We start from the raw sequence: 25,573 nt of genomic DNA on the forward strand, positions 1-25,573 counted from the left end.
ACGCAGAAGGCTAATGCCAAAGTCATGATGGCTAGCTGCAGAAGGCTGGCTGATGCAAGTGGGGAATCTGATGCCAATCAGCCAAATGCTCAACTCAGAGTAGCCTGTGATACTGCCATGATTCAGAATGAAGCAGACCGCCGGGGTGCTAGCTGCATGGGCAAGGGGGAGTCTTCACAGACGTCATCCCATAGTGCAGTGGAACCACCAGATGGCGCCAAAGCTTTGAAGGCAGTGAAATGCTACTCGTGTGGACGTCTAGGCCATATGAAGAGGGAATGCAGATATCCCAGGGCCAAGACAGAGCAGCGCAGCGAAAGCTCATCGCGTGGAAAAGGCCGAGGCAAAGGCAAAGGTCCGGTGTCCAGGACAACGCAGCACAAGGCAATGGTCTCACTCCAAAGGTTGCAGAGGTCCAGAAGACGTCTAGATCTTTCTTCGTTGTTGATTCAGCGGCGACCCACCACATGTGCAACGATAAGCGACTGTTCGTGTCTTTTACACCGCAGGAAGGTGCGATTCACCAGGCGGATGACCACACAATCCCCAGTAAAGGCTACGGAACTGTTGTTCTTCACAGTTTGGACTTATCGATACAGGATGTGCTTTATGTGCCAGAAGCCAAGCATAATCTGCTCAGCGTTGGACAGCTGAATGAGCGGAAAATTGACGTTTCCTTTAAGAACAAAAGGTGCATCATCACAAAGAAAAATGATTATGTATTGCATGCTGAATATGTTGATCGTTTGTATGTTTTGTATTTTGATGATGTTGTGCAGGATGACACTTGTTGCATTGCAGGTTCTAACAAAAGTTTGCATGCAGAATGTATTCACGATTTTCATCGAAAATTTGGTCATTTGCATTTTGAGGCAGTATCTAAAATGCCTGCCTTGGTTGAAGGTATGACTATTAAACCCTGCAGGTACCACATGAAGTGCAAGGCATGCGCAGCAAACAAGGTAAAAATGGCTGCGAAAGGTAAGGTGTCTAGTAGGCAAGCTACAGAACCATACCAGGTTGTTCATGCTGATTTGGTTGGACCACTAGCGCCCTCTTTGGGTGGAAACAGGTACTTCATGGTTCTCATTGATGCATTTTCCAGGTATATTTATGTGTACAATCTCAAGCAGAAATCAGAGGCTTTTCCAAGGTTCAAGGAATTCTGTGCTTGGTTGGGAAATGTGCATGGTAAGAAGATAAAAATTCTTTTCAGTGATCGCGGGGGAGAATTCACTTCTCAGCAGTTTGAAGCTTTTCTGACTGAGAAAGGAATTCAACACGATTTGTCTAGTCCTCGCTCGCCATGGCAGAATGGACTTGCGGAACGAGCAAATCAGACATTGCTTCAAGGGTTAAAAACCTTGCTGCATGATGCCAATCTTCCAGAGAGTTATTGGGCCGAAGCTCTCTCATGTTTCACTTACAGTTATAATCGCAGGTTATCTTCAGCGATTGGTTGTACCCCCTATGAGAAGATGTTTGGCAAGAAGCCATACATCAAACACATGAAAATTTTTGGTTCTGACATGTGGGTTCACTCACCACAAAACTCCAAGTTAGACAAGCGTGGATTGCATGGTATCTTTCTAGGTTATCAGAAAGGGTCTTACAGAATAATGATGACTGACTCTAAGACAATTAAGCTCACAAGAAGTGTTGAGTACAATGCCAAGTGGGGGGAGAATGTGGGAATTTTCCAATGTTATCCTGATGACAGTGATGAGACTGAGGATAATCAAAAGCAACCACAACAACCCACACCCACTGATGAAGGTTCTGATTCTGAGTCTGAAACTGAATCGGGTGATTCAGAGGATTTCAAGAGTGCGAAAGCCTCTATGCGACCCTCTGAAAGCTCTGATCAAGAATTGGAGGAACCATTGTTCACAATAGGTCACTTTTCTCCTAAGAAGGAAGAGGAGAGTGTTGAAGACTTAAGGCTAATTCGCAGGTCACAGAGAGCAACAAAAGGCAGACCTCCAAAGAGATTTGCTGATGAGTTTGCTAAGATAGCAGTAACAGCTGTTAAAAGCTCCAAGAAGGTATTTGAACCTTCAAGTTTCCAAGAAATCCAGGATTTGGATTCAAAGGAAGCTGAGCCATGGTTAAATGCCATGAAGGCTGAGCTAGATTCCTTGGAAAGGAACAAAACATGGGACCTTGTTCCAGTAGTTCCAGGAATGAAACTGCTTGGAAGCAAATGGGTCTTCAAAGCGAAGACAGATCAAAATGGCAAGATAGTCAGACACAAAGCCAGATTGGTAGCCAGAGGTTTTGCACAGGTACCAGGTGAAGACTATCACGAGACCTACTCACCCACCGTGAGGTATGAGAGCATTAGGCTTATGCTCAAGCTAGCTGCAGAAGAGAATCTACACATTAGTCACCATGATGTGAATACAGCTTTTCTGTACGGATCTCTAGATGAATCACTTTATATGCTTCCACCTGATGGCGTACAGGTAAAACAGGGATTTGTTTGTGCTCTGAAGAAGTCCCTTTATGGTCTCAAACAAAGTGCACGGTGTTGGCACACAAAACTCACTGAAGTATTGTTTTCTCTAGGTTTTAAGCAAGGGAAAGCTGATCCATGTGTATTTGTCAAAGAGGAGGGGCAAAAGAAACTGTATTGTTTGTTTTATGTTGATGATCTTTTATTCTTTTGGAATCATGTCACAATGTACAATAATGCCCTAGCTCAATTGAAAGAGCACTTTGACATAAAAGATCTTGGTGAGGTAAACAACTACCTATCTCTGGAAATAGAGAGAGATCAAGATGGTAACATTCTAGTACACCAGTCACGTAAAATTGCTGATGTGTTAAGCAAACTAAACCTGATGGATGCTAACCCTGTAGACACACCGATGACAACAGGTTATCAGGTAGATGACACTGGAGAAGCATTTTCTGACACTACACTGTACAGAAGTGTGCTAGGCAAGCTAAACTTCATTGCCAGATGTTCAAGACCTGACATTGCTGTTAGCTGTAATTTGCTAAGCAGACAAGTCAACAATCCTACTGTTAAGGATTGGAAAGCTCTGAAACGCATAGCGCGGTATTTGAAAGGCACTATGCATTACAGACTGAGATTTAACAATCAGAAGTCTGGTGGTCTTGAGATATTTGCAGATGCAAGTTTTGGAAGTGACACTACAGACAGGAAAAGTACGTCTGGAGTTTGCTATAAGTACAATCAGGGTCTATTTGATTGGTCATGCAAGAAGCAAACAACAGTTAGCTTAAGTACTTGTGAAGCTGAACTGAATGCACTGTCTTATTCACTTAAGGATTGTGAATGGTTGTTACAATTGTGCAAAGACATGAAAATTCCTGTCAAATGTCCAATCCAGGTTTACCAGGACAACAAAGCATGTTTGGCTTTGCTGAATTCTGAAGGTTGTAAGCAAAGCACGAAGCACTTGCAATTGAAGTTGCAACATGCTAGGGAACGTATTCAGAAGGGACTCGTAACTGTGTCCTATATGCCAGGTAATGAAATTCCTGCTGATGTATTGTCCAAGATTGTATCAAGGGATCAACACTGTACCTATGTGCAGAAGTTGGGTTTGTACTAATATTGTACGAACACGCTGCCCAGTGATGTTCACAGAAAGGGGGAGGATGTTGGTTTCTGCTTCCTTCACTGAGCAGCGAAGTGCTTGTCACAAGACAATGTTTACATTCAACAGTCAAGTGCTGTTGGGTTTTCTCACGGGAAAGGAGACTGGATGTGACGTACACTGGTTTCCTGTTTTTCACTGTTCTTTGCAGTTCAGTATGATTCTCTCCGTGCTTTAGAGGAGAGAGGATGCCTTTCTCTGCTCCGGCAGAGGGAAGATGTTTTTTCTGTAAATTACCAGCTTTGAAGTGTAAATAAAGTAATATAGAGCATGTTGGCACGTACTTTTCATCATTCCGCTGTGCACTGGACACTGCTTATCTCCAACAGAAATAACATATCTTTTGCCACTAGCTGGTGCTGCAGTTATATAAATACAGTAGTACTTGGTTCTCAAACTTAATCCGTTCCAGAAGTCCGTTCCAAAACCAAAGCGTTCCAAATCAAGGTGCCCTTTCCCATAGAAAGTAATGCAAAATCAATTAATCCGTTCCAGACTAAAAAACAACCCCTAAAACAGCAATTTCACATGGATTTTACTAAATAAATAGCAAAATCAAAAGCACCAAACTTAATCTGTTCCGGAAGTCCATTTGACTTCCAAAATGTTTGAAAACCAAGGCAGAGCTTCTGATTGGTGCAAGCGCCCCGGAAACAATAGCCAACAGCCGCATCAGATGTTCGGCTTCCGAAAGACATTAGTAAACCGGAACACTTACTTCTGGGTTTTCAGTGTTTGAGAACCGAGGTACCACTGTATTCTGATCTAAGGTTTACATTCATTCATTTATTTATTAAATTTGTACACCACCCTTTCTCCAAAGATCACAGGGCCATTCACAACATAAAAATGCAAAACGAGAGCATGAGTTACCGTATATAATCATATCACTTTTAGGATAAAAACCTTAACATCTGTATTTGCTGAAATGCATGGTTTAAAGTCTCTCTCTCTGTGTGTTTTTAACATCAAGTTGGATAAATGAAACCTTAAGATTTTAGCCCTAAACTGAAATTTAGGATTGATCTGGTGAAAGCAGGTCTTACTCAATGAGGGCAATATTTTCCCTCAATTCTGCACTTACTTTTTAATTACCGTATTTTTCGCCCCATAAGACGCACTTTTCCCCCTCCAAAAATGAAGGGGAAATCTGGGTGCGTCCTATGGGGCGAATGCAGGCTTTCGCTGAAGCTTGGAGAGCGAGAGGGGTGGGTGCGCACCGACCCCTCTCGCTCTCCAGGCTTCAGGAAGACATCCGCAGCCTGGGCAGCCCTGCAGGAGGTCAGGCAGGGATGTCTAGGCTGCGGATAGCAGCCTGCTTCCTGGAGCGTCGGGCGCCCTGAAAGCAGAGCGCCTGGCGCTTCGGGAGCGCATCCGCAGCCTGGGCAGCCCTGCAGGAGGTCCAGCAGGGCTGTCTAGGCTGCGGATAGCAGCCTGCTTCCTGGAGCGTCGGGCGCCCTGAAAGGAGAGCGCCCGGCGCTTCGGGAGCGCATTCGCAGCCTGGGCAGCCCTGCAGGAGGTCCGGCAGGGCTCCCCACGCTGCAGATAGCAGCCTGCCGCCGGGCGGGCGGAGCGCCCTGAAGCAGAGCGCCCCGCGCGCCGGACAGACATCCGCAGCGTGGGGAGCCCTGCAGGGGTTCCCCGCAGGGCTCCCCACGCTGCAGATAGCAGCCTGCCGCCTGAGGCAGACATCGGCCAGCCCCACAAGCTCAGGGAGGTGCAGCGCCCTTCCTCGACCTGGTTTGGTTTCCCCGGCCTGCTTTTGGGGGGGAAATAAAGGAAAATTTTTTTTCCTTTATTTCCCCCCAAAAAAACTAGGTGCGTCCTATGGGACGGACCATCCTATGGGACGAAAAATACGGTACTTCAGTCCATTTCCAAGCATTATTTATTTTAGGATTTTACACCATACTTTGGTTTTGTTTCATTTTTTATGTGCATCGTGATTTAGTCTATATTCTTGGCAGTTCAATTAATTTGTCCCATTAATTTATGATTCGGTATGTTATGCTGTCTTAACACCAAATCAGTTCTTTTGTGTGTTACTACTGTGAAAATTCCAGTTTTGAGGGTTTTGTAGCTCCTGTTTAAGAAATACGATGTTTGATGTACTTATTGTTAAAAATTTAATAAAAATCATTTAAAAACAACAAACAAACCTCAAGGTGGTTTACAAAAAGAAAAGAAAACAGTAAGTTTATCAATTAAAAAAACAATTAACAACAATTTAATACCTTCCCCAAATTAAAAATCAGCAATAAGCTAAAACCAGACTAAAACACCCTCCCACATTCTAGATGTCTGGTTGGGCTTGTCTAAACCAAAATGTTTTTAGCAGGCGCCAAAATTGTACAGTGAAGGCTGCTGACTGTTGTCAAGTGGCAGGCAGTTCCAAAGTGAAAAATCTATTTCTTACAAATGCAGAACAAATATATATAGAATTTCAACTTTGCTTTTCATTCATAATCTGTCTCAAAGCAGCTTATATACCACTTAGAGATTATTCTTCTTTTTCTCGTGGAAATGTAAAACACAGAATGGAAACAATTTAAGTACATAAAAATAAAGAAATGTGAATGGTGTTATGTCTGCTTGGCCATTAGCACCCCCCTGTCCCATTTCTTCTCCCCCAGCACCTGTGTGGCTGGGCACCTGCAATGCGATGTGGACCCCTCGTGCCGCCTGGATGGGAGCTGGGGCCCCTGGGGGCCGTGGTCGCCCTGCAGTCAGAGCTGCGGGGAGGGAGCCGAGTTCCGATTCCGCGAGTGCGACCACCCAGCCCCCCAGAACGGAGGCAGGGGGTGCCTGGGCAGCAGGGAGCAGCAGAAAGCTTGCCAGAAACAGAAAGATTGCCCAGGTGAGGTGGACAGGGGTGGGGTGGGATAATAATAATAATTTTATTTATACCCTGCCGATCTGGCTGGGCCTCCCCAGCCACTCTGGGCTGCTCCCAACAGAATATTATTATTATTATTATTATTATTATTATTATTATTATTATTAAAAAGCAATAAAAATAATAATAAATGATGTGTTTTTAACTTTTCTGATCTAAACTTTTTAAAATAATAATAATAAAAAATTCCTGTTTTGTTTCGTCTTCCTTCCTTCCTTCCTTCCTTCCTTCCTTCCTTCCTTCCCTCCTTCCCTTCACCTCTGCCTCCTCCATGTCCCCACAGAGGAGGAGGCTTGGGGCGACTGGTCCCCCTGGGAGCCCTGCAGTGTCACCTGTGGAGGAGGAGAGCAAATGCGGATCCGCCGGTGCCGGGAGCCCGACTGCCAGGGCTTGGCCGCCCAGAGCAAGACCTGCAACACCCAAGTGTGCCTTGGTGAGTCGGTGGCTCCAGGGCCGTACGAGGGGGGGGCAGAGGGGGCGGTACGCCCCGGGCACCGCCCTGGGGTGGGGGTGACAAGATGGCCCGCTGCCTCCGCCCAGCTGTAGAGCAGCGGAGGGCACGCACGCAGTCAGTGTGGGCGCTGCTCGCGTGGCTAATGTACCGGCTGCCGCGCATGCGCAGTTCATACAGACGTCTTGCATGCATCACCTGGCGGTTCGCCCCACCCTCCGCCACTGGGTGGCTCCCCCCAATATTGAAACTCCACGCTTCTCTGAGGAGCGCAGACCGGCTCCCTCTTTCCTCCCCAATCCAGCTTCTCCAGGCAGGTAGTTTCAAAGTTGCCTGGGAGGAGCCACCACCGAGAAGGCTCTGCTAGGCATCCCCACCAGGGCCGGATTTAGGTTTAATGAGGCCCTAAGCTGCTGAAGGTAACAGGGCCCTTTCTATGTCCAGCTGTCCTATGTCAACATCAAATTGTTGCTGCTTTTTGTGTTGAATATATGCTGTATGGTCATTTATGGACCTCATAGGTATCTCAAGCCATTTGCACATCACAAAATACGTATTTTATCAAAGTAATTGTTGAACTGAAATACAGTTAAGAAGAAGTATATTAATAGTGAAATAATTATTAAGCTCTGACTGAAAATGATTTTTTTATTCATAACAAACTTAATAATGCAAACACATTGGCATTTGGGAATAACAAAAGTTCCTTTAGAAACACCATTTACAAAGACTCATCAACTAGTCTCTAGAAACTTGCTATAACATGAAATAATAATAGGTGCAAATATATGATGCAAACTGCTAATAATTATAAATAGCAGAATGTAGGCACCCTATATATAGAAAGGAGCAAACCAGGGATATTTGAGGGAGCAGGCGAGCAGGCGGGGCCCAGGACTTACATCATAGGAGCCGACACAACACAAAACGCTGTTGCTGTATGTAGGTTTTATTTGATTTGGTTTTATCTTATATTTTGGAAATGCACATCCAGCCTTTTTCCCCTTTAACTTGGGGGGGGGGGGCAAGAGAGTGGGGCCCATAGCTATAGCTTGTTCAGCTTATACATAAATCTGGCACTGATCCCTCCAAGGGACTGAGAGAAGGGCCTCTGGTCACCCTTGCAATCCTTCTCCCATTCTCTCAGAGGTCGGCTGCCCAGTGGGGCGTCTGTACCGGGAATGCCTGCAGGAAGAGGGGTGCCCCTACAGCTGCGCCCATCTCACCCGCCAGATGGAGTGCTTCTCGGATGGCTGCGAGGAAGGGTGCCACTGCCCCGTGGGCACCTACCAGCACGAAGGGGTCTGCGTCAAGGTGGGGACCTCTGAACTTCTCTGTCTCTCTCTGTCTGTCTGATGGTGGAGGTAGAACATAAGTCCTTCCCCCAAACCTGCTGTCTGTGCTGAGGAAGGCTGAGTTTTTTGCACACAACTAATAATACTAATAGGGAAGCGGGTGGCGCTGTGGGTTAAACCACAGAGCCTAGGACTTGCCGATCTGAAGGTCAGCGGTTTGAATCCCCGCGACGGGGTGAGCTCCCATTGCTCAGTCCCTGCTCCTGCCAACCTAGCAGTTCGAAAGCACGTCAAAGTGCAAGTAGATAAATAGGTACCGCTCTGGCGGGAAGGTAAACGGCGTTTCCGTGCGCTGCTCTGGTTTGCCAGAAGCGGCTTAGTCATGCTGGCCACATAACCCGGAAGCTGTACGCCGGCTCCTCCGGCCAATAAAGCGAGATGAGCGCCGCAACCCCAGAGTCGGCCACGACTGGACCTAATGGTCAGGGGTCCCTTTACCTTTACCTTTAATAATACTAATACTAGTACTAATACTAATAATAATTTATTACTTATACCCTGCCCATCTGGCTGGGTTTCCCCAGTCACTCTGGGCAGCTCCCAACAGAAATAATATAACAACAACAGGTTGATTTGAATATGTTATTATTGAATATTGTATACCCAGTGTATCAGCCTCCTGGGGGGTTTCACTGTTTGTGTTTTGGTGGTTGGTAAACAATTATATATATATATATATATATATATATATATATATATATATGCAGGTTTTGGTGTCCTCGGGTGTCTTCCCGTGTAAAAGTTGGGGTGTCTAGGCGACGTTTCGACGAGGTCTCACTCGTCATCTTCAGGCTGGTGCTTTCGGCTTCTTGTTACTGGAACAGAGCGGGATCTCAATGTTTGAGTTCCTATAAATACTGTAGAGGGGGTGTGGTGTCTAGCCTCCAATGTTCTGGGCAGAGAGGAAGTTCCCAGGCTAGTGTGCCTTTTCTTCTTTTGTTCCTTAATTACTTGAGAGATACCTTGAGTGATTTCTTGAGTGATATCCTGAGTACCACTTAGGTGGGTCATTAGGTGTGGATTAGTTGCTAAAGTCTTTGTGTCTTGACCTCTTGAACTTTGTGAAGAGTTTTCCTGAGAAGATGGCTGTATTGCACTTAGTTGTGCTTTGGCTTGGCTTCGTGTATAGGGGCGAGCTGTGGTTTTGTGGCTTGTGTCAGCCAGATCTGTGTAGGGATTGCAGGGGGGTGCAGCATCCGGAGGTGCCACCATGGATTGGCTACTGGATGGTGTCAGTAATTCATCTGTGGAGAGGGTCTGGGTTTGGGTCTGGTGTGGTTGATTGGTGTTGGCGTTCTGTGTGCCTCTGGATCTGGTGTCAGTTTTTGTGGAGAGGGCTAATTTCCAGATGTCTGGCAAGCGGGATGTGTCGTCACGCTTGTTCATGTTGTGAGGGTGTTTCTCTATCTCGATGGCTTCCATGATTATTCTCTTGTGGTGATGTTCCGTGTTAAAGAGCAATTTGGAATCTGCAAAATTAATTTCGTGTCCTGTTTCTTTCATGTGTTGGAAAAGAGAGGAAGTTTTTTCTTCTTTTTTGACGGCATTCTTGTGTTCTGCGATACGTGCATTTATTCGTCTGTTTGTTTGTCCAATGTACGTGGCTGGGCAGACTTTGCAGGGTATTTCATAGATCCCTTGGTTTTCCAACTGGATTTTATCCTTGGGGTTTCTGAGGATATTGGCTATTTTTTGGTTGGTGCAAAAGGCTGTTTTGATCCAAAAGGAAACACCCCCCAAAAACCAAGACACAGAAGAAAACAATGGCATGGCCCTCCTTCCTTATATCAAGGGCACTACAGATAAAATTAGCAAAATCCTCCATAAACACAATATCAAAACAGCCTTTTGCACCAACCAAAAAATAGCCAATATCCTCAGAAACCCCAAGGATAAAATCCAGTTGGAAAACCAAGGGATCTATGAAATACCCTGCAAAGTCTGCCCAGCCACGTACATTGGACAAACAAACAGACGAATAAATGCACGTATCGCAGAACACAAGAATGCCGTCAAAAAAGAAGAAAAAACTTCCTCTCTTTTCCAACACATGAAAGAAACAGGACACGAAATTAATTTTGCAGATTCCAAATTGCTCTTTAACACGGAACATCACCACAAGAGAATAATCATGGAAGCCATCGAGATAGAGAAACACCCTCACAACATGAACAAGCGTGACGACACATCCCGCTTGCCAGACATCTGGAAATTAGCCCTCTCCACAAAAACTGACACCAGATCCAGAGGCACACAGAACGCCAACACCAATCAACCACACCAGACCCAAACCCAGACCCTCTCCACAGATGAATTACTGACACCATCCAGTAGCCAATCCATGGTGGCACCTCCGGATGCTGCACCCCCCTGCAATCCCTACACAGATCTGGCTGACACAAGCCACAAAACCACAGCTCGCCCCTATACACGAAGCCAAGCCAAAGCACAACTAAGTGCAATACAGCCATCTTCTCAGGAAAACTCTTCACAAAGTTCAAGAGGTCAAGACACAAAGACTTTAGCAACTAATCCACACCTAATGACCCACCTAAGTGGTACTCAGGATATCACTCAAGAAATCACTCAAGGTATCTCTCAAGTAATTAAGGAACAAAAGAAGAAAAGGCACACTAGCCTGGGAACTTCCTCTCTGCCCAGAACATTGGAGGCTAGACACCACACCCCCTCTACAGTATTTATAGGAACTCAAACATTGAGATCCCGCTCTGTTCCAGTAACAAGAAGCCGAAAGCACCAGCCTGAAGATGACGAGTGAGACCTCGTCGAAACGTCGCCTAGACACCCCAACTTTTACACGGGAAGACACCTGAGGACACCAAAACCTGCATTCCTGTACCCGTGAAAATCTACGAAAGCAAATATATATATATATATATATTAAACAACAACAATAGTGCAATAAAACAACAGACATTAAAAGCTTCCCTAAACAGGGCTGCCTTCAGATGTCTTCTAAATGTCAGGTAGTTGTTTATCTCTTTGACATCTGATGGGAGGATGTTCCACAGGGTGGGTGCCACCACCGAGAAGGCCCTCTGCCTGGTTCCCTGTAACCTCACTTCTCACAGGGAGGGAATTGCCAGAAGGCCCTCGGAGCTGGATCTCGGTGTGCTTTGGAGTGGTTTAATAATAATAATTTCTACTTACCAAATTATTAAAATAAATCATCTCCATTATTTCCCTGCCCCTTTTTTTCTCCCTCCCCCCCCAACGTCCCTCAGCTCCTCTCTCTGATTTCTCAACCCATGTTGTTCTCTGCATATTGTCAAATTGTATACATCCTTGTGTTATCTATCTACTATGTTGACCCTCACTAAATTTGTGTATGCTTATTCAAAACCTGCCAAGGAGTCCAGTTCATTTTGTTGTTGTTTTAAGTAATTTGTAAAAAGTTCCCATTCTTCTTTAAAGTCACAGTTGTCCTTATCTCGCAATTTGTATGTCAATTTCGCCAGCTCTGCATAGCTCATCAATTTCTCTTGCTACTGTTCTTTTGTCGGGGCTTCTTTGTTCTTCCGTCCTTGTGCTATCAAGACTCTTGCCGCTGTTGTAGCATAACATAAATAAGTTCTTTGTTTTCCTCGGCAGGTCTTGTCCTAACAAAAATGCTTCTGGTTTTTTTTTAGAAATGTCATTTTAAACATTTTCTTCATCTCATTATATATCATTTCCCAAAATTTTTTAATTTCTCTGCATTCCCACCACATATGATAAAAGGTTCCTTCCTTTTCTTCACATTTCCAGCATATTATTTGACCCGGTTTTATACATTCTTGCTATTTGTACTGGCGTTACATACCATCTACACATCATTTTCATGTAGTTTTATTAAAAAGAGAACAATCTGTAAATTGACCTCTTTACCGGTCCCCTCTCTTTCTCTTTCTCTCTGCCTTAGGAGTGCCCCTGCATCCTGACTGAAGACGCTCTCAAGATGTTCTGGAACCACTCCTCGGATCCCAGCCCCGCTCTGGGCATCCTCACAGCACAGGGTCAGCGGCTCTCCCTGGGAGAAGAAGTTGCCCCAAACACCACCATCTATTCTGCCTGCAGCAACTGGTGAGCTCATCCAGATTTCAGCCGTTCCCTCCCTGCCCAGCTCACGGGCAAAGCCTCACCTGTGTCACTGCAGCCTGAAAGACGAGCAGAAAGTGTCTCATCCCACATATGGCTGCCCCCCTGGCATGCCAGCTGTGCACCCAGCTTGTTGTTTTTTTTGTAATTATTTGTATATTTGGAACAGATTTTATATATGCATATACAGTCATACCTCAGGTTACAGACGCTTCAAGTTGCATTTTTGGGGGTTACGGACCGCCGAAACCCCAAAGTATTGGAATGGGTTATTCTGGGTTTCGGCGGTCGCGCATGCGCAGAAGCGCTAAATTGCGCTTTGCGCATGCGTAGACGCGGATTGCAAACACTGTGGGTTGCAAACGTGCATCCCACACAGATCACGTTCGCAGCCCGAGCGTCCACTGTAGGTTGATTCGATTAATGGTGAATATTCTTTTTATCTGTAAGCCACCGGGGGGGGGGGCGGGGAGGTGGTTTATAAATAAATATTAAACTATTTTTTGATTAAGCTATTTTGATTAAGCTATTTTTAGCCATCTCACCCCTTGCCTTTTCCTGTAAGACCAATTGTAGTCGTCAACAGTCGTCAACAGTCAAAACAAAAAATTCCTTCCAGTAGCACCTTAAAGACCAACTAAGTTAGTTCTAGGTATGAGCTTTCGTGTGCATGCACACTTCGTCAGATACGAAAGCTCATACCTAGAACTAACTTAGTTGGTCTTTAAGGTGCTACTGGAAGGAATTTTTTGTTTTGACTATGGCAGACCAACACGGCTACCTATCTGTAGTCGTCAACAGGTTTACCACCCCTATCAGCCAATCACCCATTCCCACCACCCTTCTGAGAAATACCCCTCCCCACCCTCTCACTATATATAAGGGTCTGGGGACTTCTGTTTCAGAGTATCTGAAGAAGTGTCCATGCACACGAAAGCTCATGCCAAGAACAAACTTAGTTGGTCTCTAAGGTGCTACTGGAAGGAATTTTTTAATTTTTATTTATTTATAAATATATTATTGTAATAATTCCTGACAGCTGCTGGTTGCAGTTTTGCCTTCGGCTTACACATCTGCATAGCATCCCAAGAGGCTGCCTTATACAGTGGTCCCTTGGTTCTCAGACTTACTTAATCCGTTCCGGAATTCTGTTCCAAAACCAAAGTGTTCCAAAGCCAAGGTGCGCTTTCCCATAGAAAGTCCGTTCCAGACTTTTAAAAACAACCCCCAAAACAGCAATTTAACATGGATTTTACTATCTAAAGAGACCACTGATCCATAAAATATAAGCAATAATTAATGCACTGTACTAAAATGATAATTAATTTTTCTTACTGCACTGGTGATAGTCATTGTTTGGCTGGGGGGCTTTTATCCATTTCCTCAGTCACACAATGAATCAGTCAGCAGCTGAACTGGGTTCCACACAAACAAATGAACCGAAAAAACATAAAATGCAAAATAAATAGCAAAAACAAAAGCGCCAAACTTAATCCGTTCCGGAAGTCCGTTTGACTTCCGAAATGTTCGGAAACCAAGACGCAGCTTCTGATTGGTGCAGGCCCCACGGAAACAATAGCCAACAGCTGCATTGGACATTCGGCTTCAAAAAAACGTTCAAAAACTGGAACACTTGCTTCTGGGTTTTCGGCGTTTGGGAACCAAGCGTTTGAGAACCAAGGGACCACTGTATTGAGTCAGATTATGGCTCTGTCTGGTCGACTGCAGTTCTCCAGGCAGTGAGGAGCCTTTTCCCATCCTTACCTGGAGATACCCTTGAGGATTATCGTAGAAATGTTGGAAGGAGACCCATAGGTGGTGGGTCAAGACCAGTGGTCCAGTAGCAAGACCAGTGGTCAGGGATGATGGGAATTGTAGTTCAAAAACAGCTGGAGGCCCAAGGTTGGGAAACGGTGGTCTAGACCAACCCCTGCAAACGCAGGAATCACAACTGACTTTGAGACTCTTCCCGACTGTCGCATCTCCTCCGTTCAGCTCCTGCCGCAACGGGCAGCTGGTCTGCGCTTTCTCCCGCTGCCCCGTGGACGGGGGCTTCTCAGCCTGGAGCCCGTGGGCCCCCTGCTCCTTGACCTGCGGGGGGCTGGGGAACATGACCAGGACAAGAGAGTGCGCCAACCCCAAGCCTGCCAACGGCGGGAAGGACTGCGCCGGCCCTCGGGTGGACATCAAGTACTGTCAGACGCTGGACTGCCAAGGTAAGAGGGCAGCCAGGAGCAAAGGTGCCTAATAATAATAATAATAATAATAATAATAATAATAATAATGTGAATGGAATGTAAATGGGTAAAATTGATGGTAATTGCAGCCAGGCAGGTTATAGCGAGTACTTGGAAAAATGCAGAAGAGCTAGGGGTGAACCAATGGAGGGAAAAATAAAAAAATATTATAATCTTAGAATATCTAACTGTGAAGATACATAAAATGAAAGGGTTTAAAGTCAGTGAGAAGGAGGAGGATTGGTTTGAGAAGATATTGAATTATTTGGGCAGGTTTGAACAATTTGGGGCAATTAAAATGTTAAAAGTAAAATAAACCTTGTGGAGGGAGGAGTGTTAAGGTATATAGAATTGTACATATGGTTGATTTGAATATGTTATTATTGACTTTGTATACCCAATGTATCAGCCGCCTGGGGGGTTTCACTGTTGGTTTACACTGTTTGTGTTTTGGTTGTTGGTAAAAAAAAATAAAAACAAAAACAAAAAACAATAAAGGAAGAATGGAAAATAATAATAATCTAGCTGAGTTTCCCCAGGCACTCTGGGAGGCTCCCAACAGGATATTTAAAAAATTATAAAAGATCAAATATTAAAAGCTTCCCTAAGCAGGGCTGCCTTCAGATGTCTTCTAAAAGTCAGATAGTTGTTTATTTCCTTGACATCTGATGGGAAGGTGCCACCACCGAGAAGGCCCTCTGCCTGGTTCCCTGTAGCTTCGCTTCTCGCAGGGAGGGAACCGCCAGAAGGCCCTCGGATCTGGACCTCATTGTCCAGGCTGAACGATGGGGGTGGAGACGCTCCTTCTGATCTACTGGGGAATTCCAGCCAGATGGGTGGGGTATAAAAAATAAAATTATTTATTATTATTATTATTATTATTATTATTACTATTATTATTTTCTCTGCCCAATGGCATGCAGCCGGTTAGGGCCCCAGCTGTCTGGCCAGTGGTTTTGCCACAGATCAACGCCCTGTGGTGACACAGAGGTGGGTTTTTCCACCAGTGGTACCTTCGTGATGGTGGAGACATAAGGAAACCTGTGCATAGCTGTCAACTTTTCCCTTTTCTTGTGAGGAATCCTATTCGGAATAAAGGAATTTCCCTTTAAAAAATGGAAACGTTGACAGCTATGAACCTGTGAAGACTGCCGCCATTCGGTTAACCCCAGCATGTTCTTTTTCCTCCTCCTTTACAGCGGTGGCTGGACCCACAAAACAGCCTGTCTCTGCTGTCCCAGGTAAGGGGGTGGGGAGAGGAACGGGGAGGACCCAAAATCTGGTTGAGAAGCCTGTTCCCTTTGGGGAGGCAGAGGAACCCCACCTGGAAAGCCAAGCTGCTCCTCTGCCCCACTCTCCAGGCTCCGAGGAGGACAGCTTCACCCCTTGGTCGCCCTGGACTCCTTGCTCCAAAACCTGCAGCGACCCCGACCTGCCGGCCCTCAAGACCCGCATGCGGTTCTGCCGAGGGTGGGCCAACTGCACGGGGGACTCCTTCCAGGAGCGAGAATGCAACCTGCCCCAGTGCACAGGTGAGGGACCCAGCGCCAGCCGCCCAGAGGGGCTGGGAGCAACCCAGCCAGATGGGCAGGGTACAAATAATGAAATTACCGTTGTAATTAAGGGGCTCACAGCCAGCAGTTAGTGGATGGGCTGAAATAACGCAGGAAGACCTTCCCCAACAGGTACAAAGTGATGCTCAGCTGGGGCAAAGAATCTTAATTTCTCACGGGGTCTGAACTGGAAGTGATGGACCAGGAACGAGACCTTTGGGGTCAGGGTGGAGAGCCCAATAAAGAGGTCGAAACAGTGTGAAAAGGGCAGATAGAAAGAGGCAGTGGCGTAGCGTGGGTTGTCAGCACCCGGGGCAAGGCAAGTAATTTGCACCCTCTAACCCGTGGATTTGCGCCCCCTAACCCGTGGATTTGCGCCCCTAACCCTAACCCCCAGATGTTGCGCCCGGTGCAGCCGGCCCCCCTGCACCCCCCACGCTACGCCACTGAAAAGAGGTCCATCGTCACGCAGCTCACTGTTAAACCGTGGAACTCCCTCCCACAATGCCCACCGACCCATTTAGTCGTTTAGTCGTGTCCGCCTCTTCGTGACTCCATGGACCAGAGCACGCCAGGCACTCCTGTCTTCCACTGCCCCCCACAGTTTGGTCAAATCCTGGTAGCTTTGAGAACACTGTCCCACCATCTCGTCCTCGGTCGTCCCCCCCTCCTTGTGCCCTCCATCTTTCCCAACATCAGGGTCTTTTCCATTGAGTCTTCTCTTCTCATGAGGTGGCCAGAGTATTGGAGCCTCAGCTTCAGGATCTGTCCTTCTAGGGAGCACTCAGGGCTGATTTCCTTCAGAATGGAGAGGTTGGATCTTCTTGCAGTCCATGGGACTCTCAAGAGTCTCCTCCAGCACCAGAATTCAAAAGCATGCATTCTTCAGCGATCAGCCTTCTTTATGGTCCAGCTCTCACTTCCACACATCACTGCCGACCTAGATGGCTTTAAGAGAGGATTAGGCAAATTCATGGAGGGTCAGCAATGGCCACTAGCCAGGACGGCTGTGCTCTGCCTCAACAGCTGGAGGCAGCGATGCTTCTGAATTCCGGTTGCTGGAAACCACTAGAGAGGAGAGGTAGGGTCTTGTGTTTGAATCCTGATTGCAGTTTCCCATAATGGGCATCTGCTTGGCCACTGGGAGAACGGGATGCTTGTCCAGGTGGGCCCCTGGCCTGATCCAGCAGCAGGCTCTTTTAAAGGCAATGGCTCAGAACGACCCTCTGCCTTTTTCCGCTGCCCCCCACAGACGCCCCCCTGTGCCAGGGCGAGAAGTGCCTGGGCCTGAACTGCACTTGGAACGCCTGGTCCCCCTGGAGCGCATGTTCCCGCAGCTGTGGGGTCGGGCAGCAGCAGCGCCTGCGGACCTACAACCCGCCAGGGCAAGGAGGGCACTGGTGCCAAGATATCTTGACGGCCAACACGGAGCGGCGCTTCTGCAACCTGCAGGCTTGCAAAGGTAGGAGTCGCACACGGGTCCCGCTTGGGGCTCCCTGGCTTCTGTCTCCCCTCCGAGTTTTCCATGGCATAGAGAAAGTGGATAGAGAAAAGCCTTTTTGTTAGGATATAGTTCCGTTCCACCTTAAAAGGAACAGGCATGAATGGTGTGTGTCACATGCCTGTTTACTTCCAGCACAGTCCGCTGGGAACTTCCGCTTGTATATTGCTTTTGCTATCTTGCTGTTTGCTTGGAGACGAAGGGAAGCAGACATGTTTTTCCTTTGTTCCTGAACTATGCTGAATAAACGCTTGCAAATAATGCTTACACATGTCTCTGTTCTCCACTTCCGTTGTGAGAAGTTATTCACTCTGCTGATAAAAGCGTGCTCTTCTGAAGGCTTCTGAGGCTTGTGTCGCTGTTTGATGCTGTTCCAAGGACTGGAGATCGCCCGGCTGCTGGCCGGTGGCTGGAGCCAGCTGGGGGCCTGCCTGATGCCCCCGTCTCCCCGGACGCATCCCAACGCTTTTCACCCTCATCGCGCTATAACAACATTGCTAGACTGTGGAACTCCCTGCCACAGGGATGGCCACCAGGGATGGCTTTAAAAGAGGATTAGGCAAATTCATGGAGGAGGAGAGGCCGATGTAGGGCTCCTAGCCAGGCTAGTCGGAGGCAGAAATGTTTCTGAAGACCAGCTGTAGGAAACCCCAGAAGGAGAGGGCTGTTCTTGTGCTCGGATCCTGTTTGCAGGTTTCCAACAATGGCCATCTGGCTGCTCCCTGTGAAAACAGGGTGCTGCACCTTATGTTGTTATGAGTGAAACCTCCAGCACCAGAGGCAGTCTATATTGATTCCTAGGTTCCTATGGGTATTTGGCCCCTGTGAGAACAGGATGCTGGACCAGATGGGCCCCCTTTGGCCTGATCCAGCAGGTGCTTTTATGAGTTATTACAACTAGCACAGGTGGGCCTTAATTTCGGAGAAAGTAGAGCTCCCTTGCCTCTTTCCTCTGGTCAGCCAGCGCCCGAGTTCAAAATCTCCCCAGGGAAGTTCAGGGACAGAGCTTACGGGCAAGATCCCTTTCTGGCAATTCTCCACGATCCAGCCTCTGGGAACGAGACTTCCAAACATCCCGGTGCAGTGGTTAGAGAGCGTCAGACCAGGACCTGGGTGACCAGGGTTCAAATCCCCCTCACCCGTGCCTCCCTCGCAGACTGTTGTGAGGATGCAGAGGAGAAGCTGGGCGTGCCAAAATAAAGGAACAAAATACAATATCCTGTGGCAAGGAGTTCCGAAGATGCATCAGCATTTGTTGGGACGTGGAGGGGAGGGTGAGGAATGGCTCAGAGCCTGTCCCAGAAATCAGCTGAGCATCAGGCCCCCTTAGCATGTCCATCCGGCCCCCCATGGGCAGCCCCCCTCAGCCCCCCTCCCTTGTCTCCCCCCTCTGCAGTGGACGGTGCCTGGTCCAAGTGGAGCCCCTGGTCGTGGTGCGATCGCCTGTGTGGCGGGGGGCGCTCGTCGCGGACAAGGATGTGCACCAGTCCCCCGCCCAAGAACGGGGGGCGCCACTGCCCCGGGGAGAAGTACCAAGTGCGAGTCTGCAACGCCAAACCCTGTGGTAAGTTGGGGGGGAGAGGAGAAGTCTTCCCCCAGTTGCCCCCTCCCCCAAGACCCAACTCCCCTCCCTGGACCACAGGAAGATAACAGGCGGCTCTCTCCCAGCAGAGGAGGGCTGCCCCCCAGAGATGCTCATGGTGGGCTGCGCCAATGAATGCCCACGCCACTGCTGGGACCTCCAGGAGGGCATCGCCTGCCAGGACGGGGAGGTCTGTGAGCCCGGCTGCCGGTGCCCAGAGGGTAAGTGCTGACCACTGTTCTTAAGGGTGTTATATCTGTTAAATTCATGGAGGAGGAGAGGGCTACTAGATATGACAGCTCTGTTAGAATTCCTGCTCCGTGTTGCAGTCATGGGACTGTTGTCTTTCATATGACGGTGTATGTTTTGACTCCACAGAGTGGGAAGTGACGGAGAAAGGATATTTGTGTTCCTGTGTTCCGTGAAGTGGGACTATTGTCCTTTGTTCTTTTTCTCTTTGCTGTCTGATGCTGGAGAGAGAGGGAGCCATGTTGCAGTGCTCCGTGTGTGTTTATATGTAAATAAAGTAGATTAGCCAAAATGCTGAGTTGCTGAGGTCTGCTGCACAAAGCTGTGCAAACTCTGCGGATCCCTAAATGTGCTGGTCAGGGGCGCCGACTTATAAAAAATATTGGGGGGGCCCAAGACCTCCAAACCGCTGCTGCTGGGGGAATGAAAGGGGCGAGCCCTGGGCTGCCCCGACCTTAAGTGAACCTGTGAGGGCCCGCCCTTTGCGGCAGCTGACTGGCTGCCGCCGTGGGCGGTGAATATTAATGAGCTAGGGGGAATCCCCGCTTCTCGCGAGATTGTTGATGGGTCGAGAGCCCGCAACCCCACCCCCTCTCTAGATCGGGAGTGGCTTTGTTTTAACTCATTACTGAATGTATTTTAAAAGGTAACTATCGTCAAACAAGGAAAATAAAAATACCAACATAATTTTGTGATTTTACAAAGCATTATATAACTAATAATTTTCTTAAATTATTGGGGGGGCAGAGCCCCCCCAAACGAATTTTTGAGGGGGCTCGGGCCCCCTTAGGCCCCATGGAGTTGGCGCCTATGGTGCTGGTGTCGGTTGGCATCGGTCGCTGTGATGTTCGGGCTGAAGAAAGCTTTTGAAGCTCCCGAACGATCGACCAGGAGGGAGGGAACATGCCAGTCGGGCACGTGTCTCCGCCAGGGTCCTACGCGAGTGTAGGCCGAACTCCTGACAATGTCCATCTTGGATGTCTTTAAAAGAGGGTTAGAAAAATTCACAGAGGAGGAGAAGGCTGTCAGTGGCCACCAGCCCCAGGGGCTCTGTTCTGTGTCTGTTATGTACTAAGCTTGGATCCTAGAACAATAGGCAAGTAGGATCCTAGAATGCAACAACTGATTGGCTTGCAGGAAAAGACCAACCAGGCTCCAGGAGGGAAGCAGAATCAGCCAATCAGACGGGACTCATTGTGTAAATAATGTATATAAAAGCCTGAGGTTTGGGGGGCAATTCAATCACTGTTTTACAAGCTGCAATAAAGAGCATGAAATCACTACAGGACTCTATGTCCAATCTCAGAAGACGCCTGCCACTGAATATCTTCTTCCTGGGAGTCACAGGGGAGGAAAGGGCTGTTGTTGCACTCGGGTCCCACTTTTCGAGCTTCCTTGGGGGCACCTGGTGGGCACCAGCTTGGCGAAGGTGGGCAGGGAGCAGGGATAAGTGCTCCAATGGCAGCTGCTCCTTGTAAGGGCGCCAGGAAAGGAGAAGCGGGGGCAAGGCAGGTGAGAAGAGCCGGTTTTTCCAGCCCCCTGATTCCAGCCGCCTGTGAGCCTCAGCCCTCTTCCTCACCTGCTTTCCCCTTCCTGCCCTCCCCCAGGGACACTGGAGCAAGACGGGGCCTGCGTGCCCCCCGCCCACTGTGAGTGCACCGATGCCCAGGGGCACAGCTGGGCGCCGGGCAGCGTCCGCGACGACGGGTGCGACAACTGCACCTGCTCCGGGGGGAGGCTGCTCTGCACCAACCACACCTGCGCCCCCAGCGAGTGCACCTGGAGCCTCTGGTCCAGCTGGTCCCAGTGCAGCGTCACCTGCGGGAACGGCCTGCGCACCCGCTTCAGGTATTATTCGGGGAAGCATAGAATCGTGGCGTTGGAAGGGTCCCTGGGGGTCATCTAGTCCAACCCCCCTGCCACGTAGGAATCTCAGCTAACCTCCCGAGGGAGTCTGTTCCGCTGTCAAGCAGCTCTCACTGTCAGAACGATTTATATGTCTTTGTTTGTGTGTGTGTGTGTGTGTGTGTGTGGTTTTTATTAAATTTTCTCTTTTACAATTTAGAATATCCATTCAGACAACCGTAAAATATCTTCTTCTTTTTTTAAAATAATCTTTATTAATTTAAATTACACACATATACAAAGAATATTAAAGAAAAAACAATTAAGAAAAAAGAAAATACAGAAAAAAGAAAGAAAAAGCAGATTTACATGCATAAAAAAACTTAATCTTCCTAATTAATACTTAAATAAACACTTAAATAAAAACCTTAAAATATCAATCACTGCCCTTCTTTTCTTTCCATGGTTCATTCTGCATACCATAAATCCCTGCGTATTTTATATAAACTAAACCATTCAGTGTTCCATTGTTTCTTCCATCAAAACCTATTTACGCTCTTGAATTTATCTTAATGCTGCCAACGTTTTCAAGTGTACACAATTATCCCCCAATCAACAATTCCCAATCTTCTTTAAATGAATGTTCTTCTTGTTCTCTTATTCTATGTTAGATCTGCAAGCATATTCCATCAGTTTAAGTTGTCATTCTTCTTTGGTTGGGACCTCACTCATTTTCCATTTTTGGGCTAATGAAACACGGGCCACAGCAGTAGCATACATAAATAACCTTTTTTGAAACCTGGGAATTTCAGTCCGAATTATCCCCAACAGAAGGGACTTTGGGGTTTTAAACATTTTTTTCAATTCGTTATAGATCATTTCCCAATACCCTTTTACAAGTCCACCACATATGAAAGAACGTTCTGGCTGCCTCTTTGCACCTCCAGCACTTATCTGATTCTGCCTTGTACATCTTAGCAAGTCTACTCTGAGTTAAATGCCGTCTGTAAATCATTTTCAAGTAGTTCTCCTTCAAAGAATAACATGCTGTGAGCTTTGTTCCTGGTGCTATTGATTGGTTGATTGTGTTAAATCCTGCCTTTTCCTCCAGGGAGCTCAAGGCGACTTCCCCTTGGAGCTCCTTGGAGGGGGGAGAAAGCAGGAGACAAAGGCAACGAAATAAATAAATTAAAATGAATGGGATTCCCTGGGTGGGGGGGGTCTGTTTCCTTCTGGCCCAGCATGTAATGCAGGGTGCCTGTTTTTCCTCCCCCTCCAGGACCCCCACGTCCGGCCCATGGGCCACTGAGTGTCTTCAGGAGGAGTTGCAGACTCGCCCCTGCGCCCCAGGATCCTGCCCCCCTCTGTGCCTGCACGAGGGTCGGGAGATGGGTCTGGGGAGCACCTGGCTCCTGGGGGAGTGCCAGCAATGGTGAGTGCCTCGCTCGACTCAGGGAGCGGAGTCCCATGTAATATTGATTGATTATTGTTGATTTGTGCTTGTGTTCAAATCCTGCTTTCCCACAGGCAGACGTTCAGCCTCTTCTCTTAGGTTCTGTAAGGACGGTTCGTCTCCAGGTGGCTCTGAAGAGCTGCTGCCGGTCAGAGTAGGCACTACTGGGCTAGATGGAGCAGTGACATAATAATAATAATAATAATAATAATAATAATAATAATAATAATAATTTATTTATACCCTGCCCTCCCTAGCCAGAGCCGGGCTCAGGGTGGCTAACACCAGTAAAATTACAGTAAAAACATAATAAGAAAAAAAAAATTAAATTACATGTTAAAATGCAGTTTAAAGTGCAGCCTCATTTTAAAAGTCAAAACCATAAGGGGAGGGAAACATAAGGGTCAGACAGAGTCCAAACCAAAGGCCAGGCAGAACAGCTCTATCTTGTAGGACCTGCGGAAAGATGTCAAGTCCCACAGGGCCCTGGTCTCTTGTGACAGAGCGTTCCACTAAGTCGGGGGCCAGCACTGAAAAGCCCCTGGCCCTGGTCGAGGCCAGCCTAATCTCTCTGAGGCCCAGGATCTCCAAGGTGTTATTATTTGCAGACCGTAAGATCCTCCATGGGGCATACCAGGAGAGGAGGTCCCGTAGGTATGTGGGTCCTAGGCCGCATAGGGCTTTGAAGGTCAAAACCAGCACCTTAAACCTGACCCTGTACTCCACCGGGAGCCAGTGCAGCTGGTATAGCACTGGATGAATGTGATCCCGCGGCAATGACCCCATAAGGAGCCTCGCTGTGGCATTCTGCACCTGCTGGAGATTCTGGGTCAGCGTCAAGGGCAGCCCCGTGTAGAGCGAATTACAGTAGTCAAGCCTGGAGGTGACCGTCTCATGGATCACTGTGGCAGATCAGGGCGAGGAAGGTAGAGATCAACTGCTTAATATGGCGTTGCAGCTCTCCTTTCCTGGGGTGGTTGGAGATTGGAAGCCAGGTGAGGGGCTGTCAGTCCGTTGGCAATCGCTGACCCCTTTTCTCCGTCCTTTCCCCCTAGTATTTGCACCCCGGAGGGCGTCTATTGCCTGGACATCGCCTGCGCAGGTGAGTCTTTCCTTCATCAGCTGAACCGGGGCATCGGTCAACGTAAACAGACTTCTGCCAACCTGATGCCCTCTGGATGTTTTTAGACTACAAGTCCCACCAGCCCCAGCCAGCACTGTTGATCTGGACACAAGACTTCTGTTGATGCAGCCCAGAATAGCATTAGCCTTTTTTGCTGCTGCACCACACGGTTGGCTCTCCTTAAGCTTGTGGATCCTTTTCACATGTACCACTGGCAAGCCAGGTGTCCCCCCCCCATCTTTTATCGGTGCAACTGCTTCTTCCTGCCTAAAGGTAGAATTTGACATTTGTCCCTGTCGAAATGCAATTGACATTTTACGGGTGGACACGATGAACTGGTTTGCGAAGGGGAAAACGCGCAGAGGACATGGGGACAAGAGGGACCTTGGAGACCTAGCTAGGCAGGGGAATGTGGCAGATACTAAAAGATTCCAACTGAGAAACGACTCTGCCCTGTGGAGATGGCAATCTGGAAACAGTGGCTCATGTTCTCCTGTCCTGTCCCCTTTTATAAAGATCTGAGGAATGAGATCATCACCTCACTCGTACTTACCATTCTAGACCGCCCATCTGCGGCCACATTGTTCGTTCTTTTATCAGATCAAAATGATCAGACAACAGCAAAGGTTGCGAGGTTTACCGAGGGTGCAGTGAGATTAAGGGCCACTATCTGAACGATAATCTTGGCCATTTGATTGCCCTTTTTACCCATTGCTGTCTTTTTTATTTGTATATATTTTATTTGAATATATTGCTTGTTTTATGTTGCTATGGCCTTTGGCTAATGCGAATAAAGTTTATCTTATCTATCTTATCTCTCCTTCCTGACAGTGCACGGAGCCTGGACCCCCTGGTCTCCCTGGTCCGACTGCCCCCTCACCTGCGGCCGAGGCACCCAGATCCGCACCCGGGCCTGCGTCAACCCACCGCCACGCAACGAGGGCCTCCCCTGTGTTGGCCCCGAGACGCAAGCGCAGAACTGCTCCATCCCGCCCTGCCCAGGTGAGGGGCTCACAGCATGGACACCCCGACAGTGCCTGCTTCCCCATCAGGTTCCCAGAAGCCCAGCTTAGGCTCAGCACAGACGCAGACGCGGTTTCTGTCTCTCCGGCTTCCAGCATCCAGTTTTCAGCTCACACACACAATGACCACAGCTATTGCTCTTCTGCCGTTCAATCTAAGTTCCCAAGGCAATTTCCCCCCCTGTTCCATCCTCTAACCAAATGCTTCATTGCGCTTGGAGGCTAAACCTCCTCTCTGTTGAATTACAGATTTGGCATAGGACTTTTAATTATTGGCTTCGCCTAAATTTAAACCCCGCTGGTCTCTCGCAAGATTGTCCTGAGAGCACTTGCACTAAAGTTGTCAACCAAAAGCTTTACTTTTCTGGTTTATCGCCACAACCGTTACTAACACTGGGCTCCAGTGAAGCAAATAATTGAATTGGACAGCGCTTATATGATATCGAGCGACAGAATAATCTGGCCACAATAAGGAAATTTTGACCATGGTATGATTGTTTTCCACCTAGTCATTTTGGCACCCTCTTTGCAAAATTTAACAATTCCAAAATACAGGCACTTCCGCAAGGTTGAATATAC

At 47.7% G+C, this 25,573-nt stretch overlaps 4 protein-coding genes across 4 annotated transcripts in view; 1 reads left to right on the forward strand and 3 right to left on the reverse strand.

Moving 5' to 3' along the window:
• The window catches only part of LOC310827680 (uncharacterized protein), a 919,426-nt gene that overhangs the window by 665,772 nt on the left and 228,081 nt on the right, over positions 1-25,573 (reverse strand). The window lies entirely within an intron of this gene.
• Positions 1-25,573, reverse strand: part of LOC310827821 (erythroblast NAD(P)(+)--arginine ADP-ribosyltransferase-like) — an 840,324-nt gene that overhangs the window by 504,510 nt on the left and 310,241 nt on the right. The gene's annotated exons all lie outside the window — the stretch shown is intronic.
• The window catches only part of LOC310827789 (uncharacterized protein), a 232,250-nt gene that overhangs the window by 168,326 nt on the left and 38,351 nt on the right, over positions 1-25,573 (reverse strand). The window lies entirely within an intron of this gene.
• The window catches only part of LOC310827875 (SCO-spondin-like), a 163,936-nt gene that overhangs the window by 110,746 nt on the left and 27,617 nt on the right, over positions 1-25,573 (forward strand). The window contains exons 79-92 of the mRNA XM_083704405.1: positions 6,263-6,486; positions 6,809-6,958; positions 8,124-8,290; positions 12,254-12,414; positions 14,425-14,645; positions 15,866-15,907; positions 16,028-16,198; positions 17,472-17,681; positions 19,117-19,284; positions 19,392-19,523; positions 21,159-21,399; positions 22,676-22,828; positions 23,905-23,951; positions 24,804-24,974. Of these exons, the coding sequence (XP_083560531.1) occupies positions 6,263-6,486; positions 6,809-6,958; positions 8,124-8,290; positions 12,254-12,414; positions 14,425-14,645; positions 15,866-15,907; positions 16,028-16,198; positions 17,472-17,681; positions 19,117-19,284; positions 19,392-19,523; positions 21,159-21,399; positions 22,676-22,828; positions 23,905-23,951; positions 24,804-24,974 (2,258 nt within the window). The remainder of the gene's footprint in view (positions 1-6,262; positions 6,487-6,808; positions 6,959-8,123; positions 8,291-12,253; positions 12,415-14,424; positions 14,646-15,865; positions 15,908-16,027; positions 16,199-17,471; positions 17,682-19,116; positions 19,285-19,391; positions 19,524-21,158; positions 21,400-22,675; positions 22,829-23,904; positions 23,952-24,803; positions 24,975-25,573) is intronic.

Source organism: Podarcis gaigeae (genome assembly GCF_964106915.1).
Source record: "Podarcis gaigeae genome assembly, chromosome: 12".
In the NCBI taxonomy this organism is placed as follows: Eukaryota; Metazoa; Chordata; class Lepidosauria; order Squamata; family Lacertidae; genus Podarcis; species Podarcis gaigeae.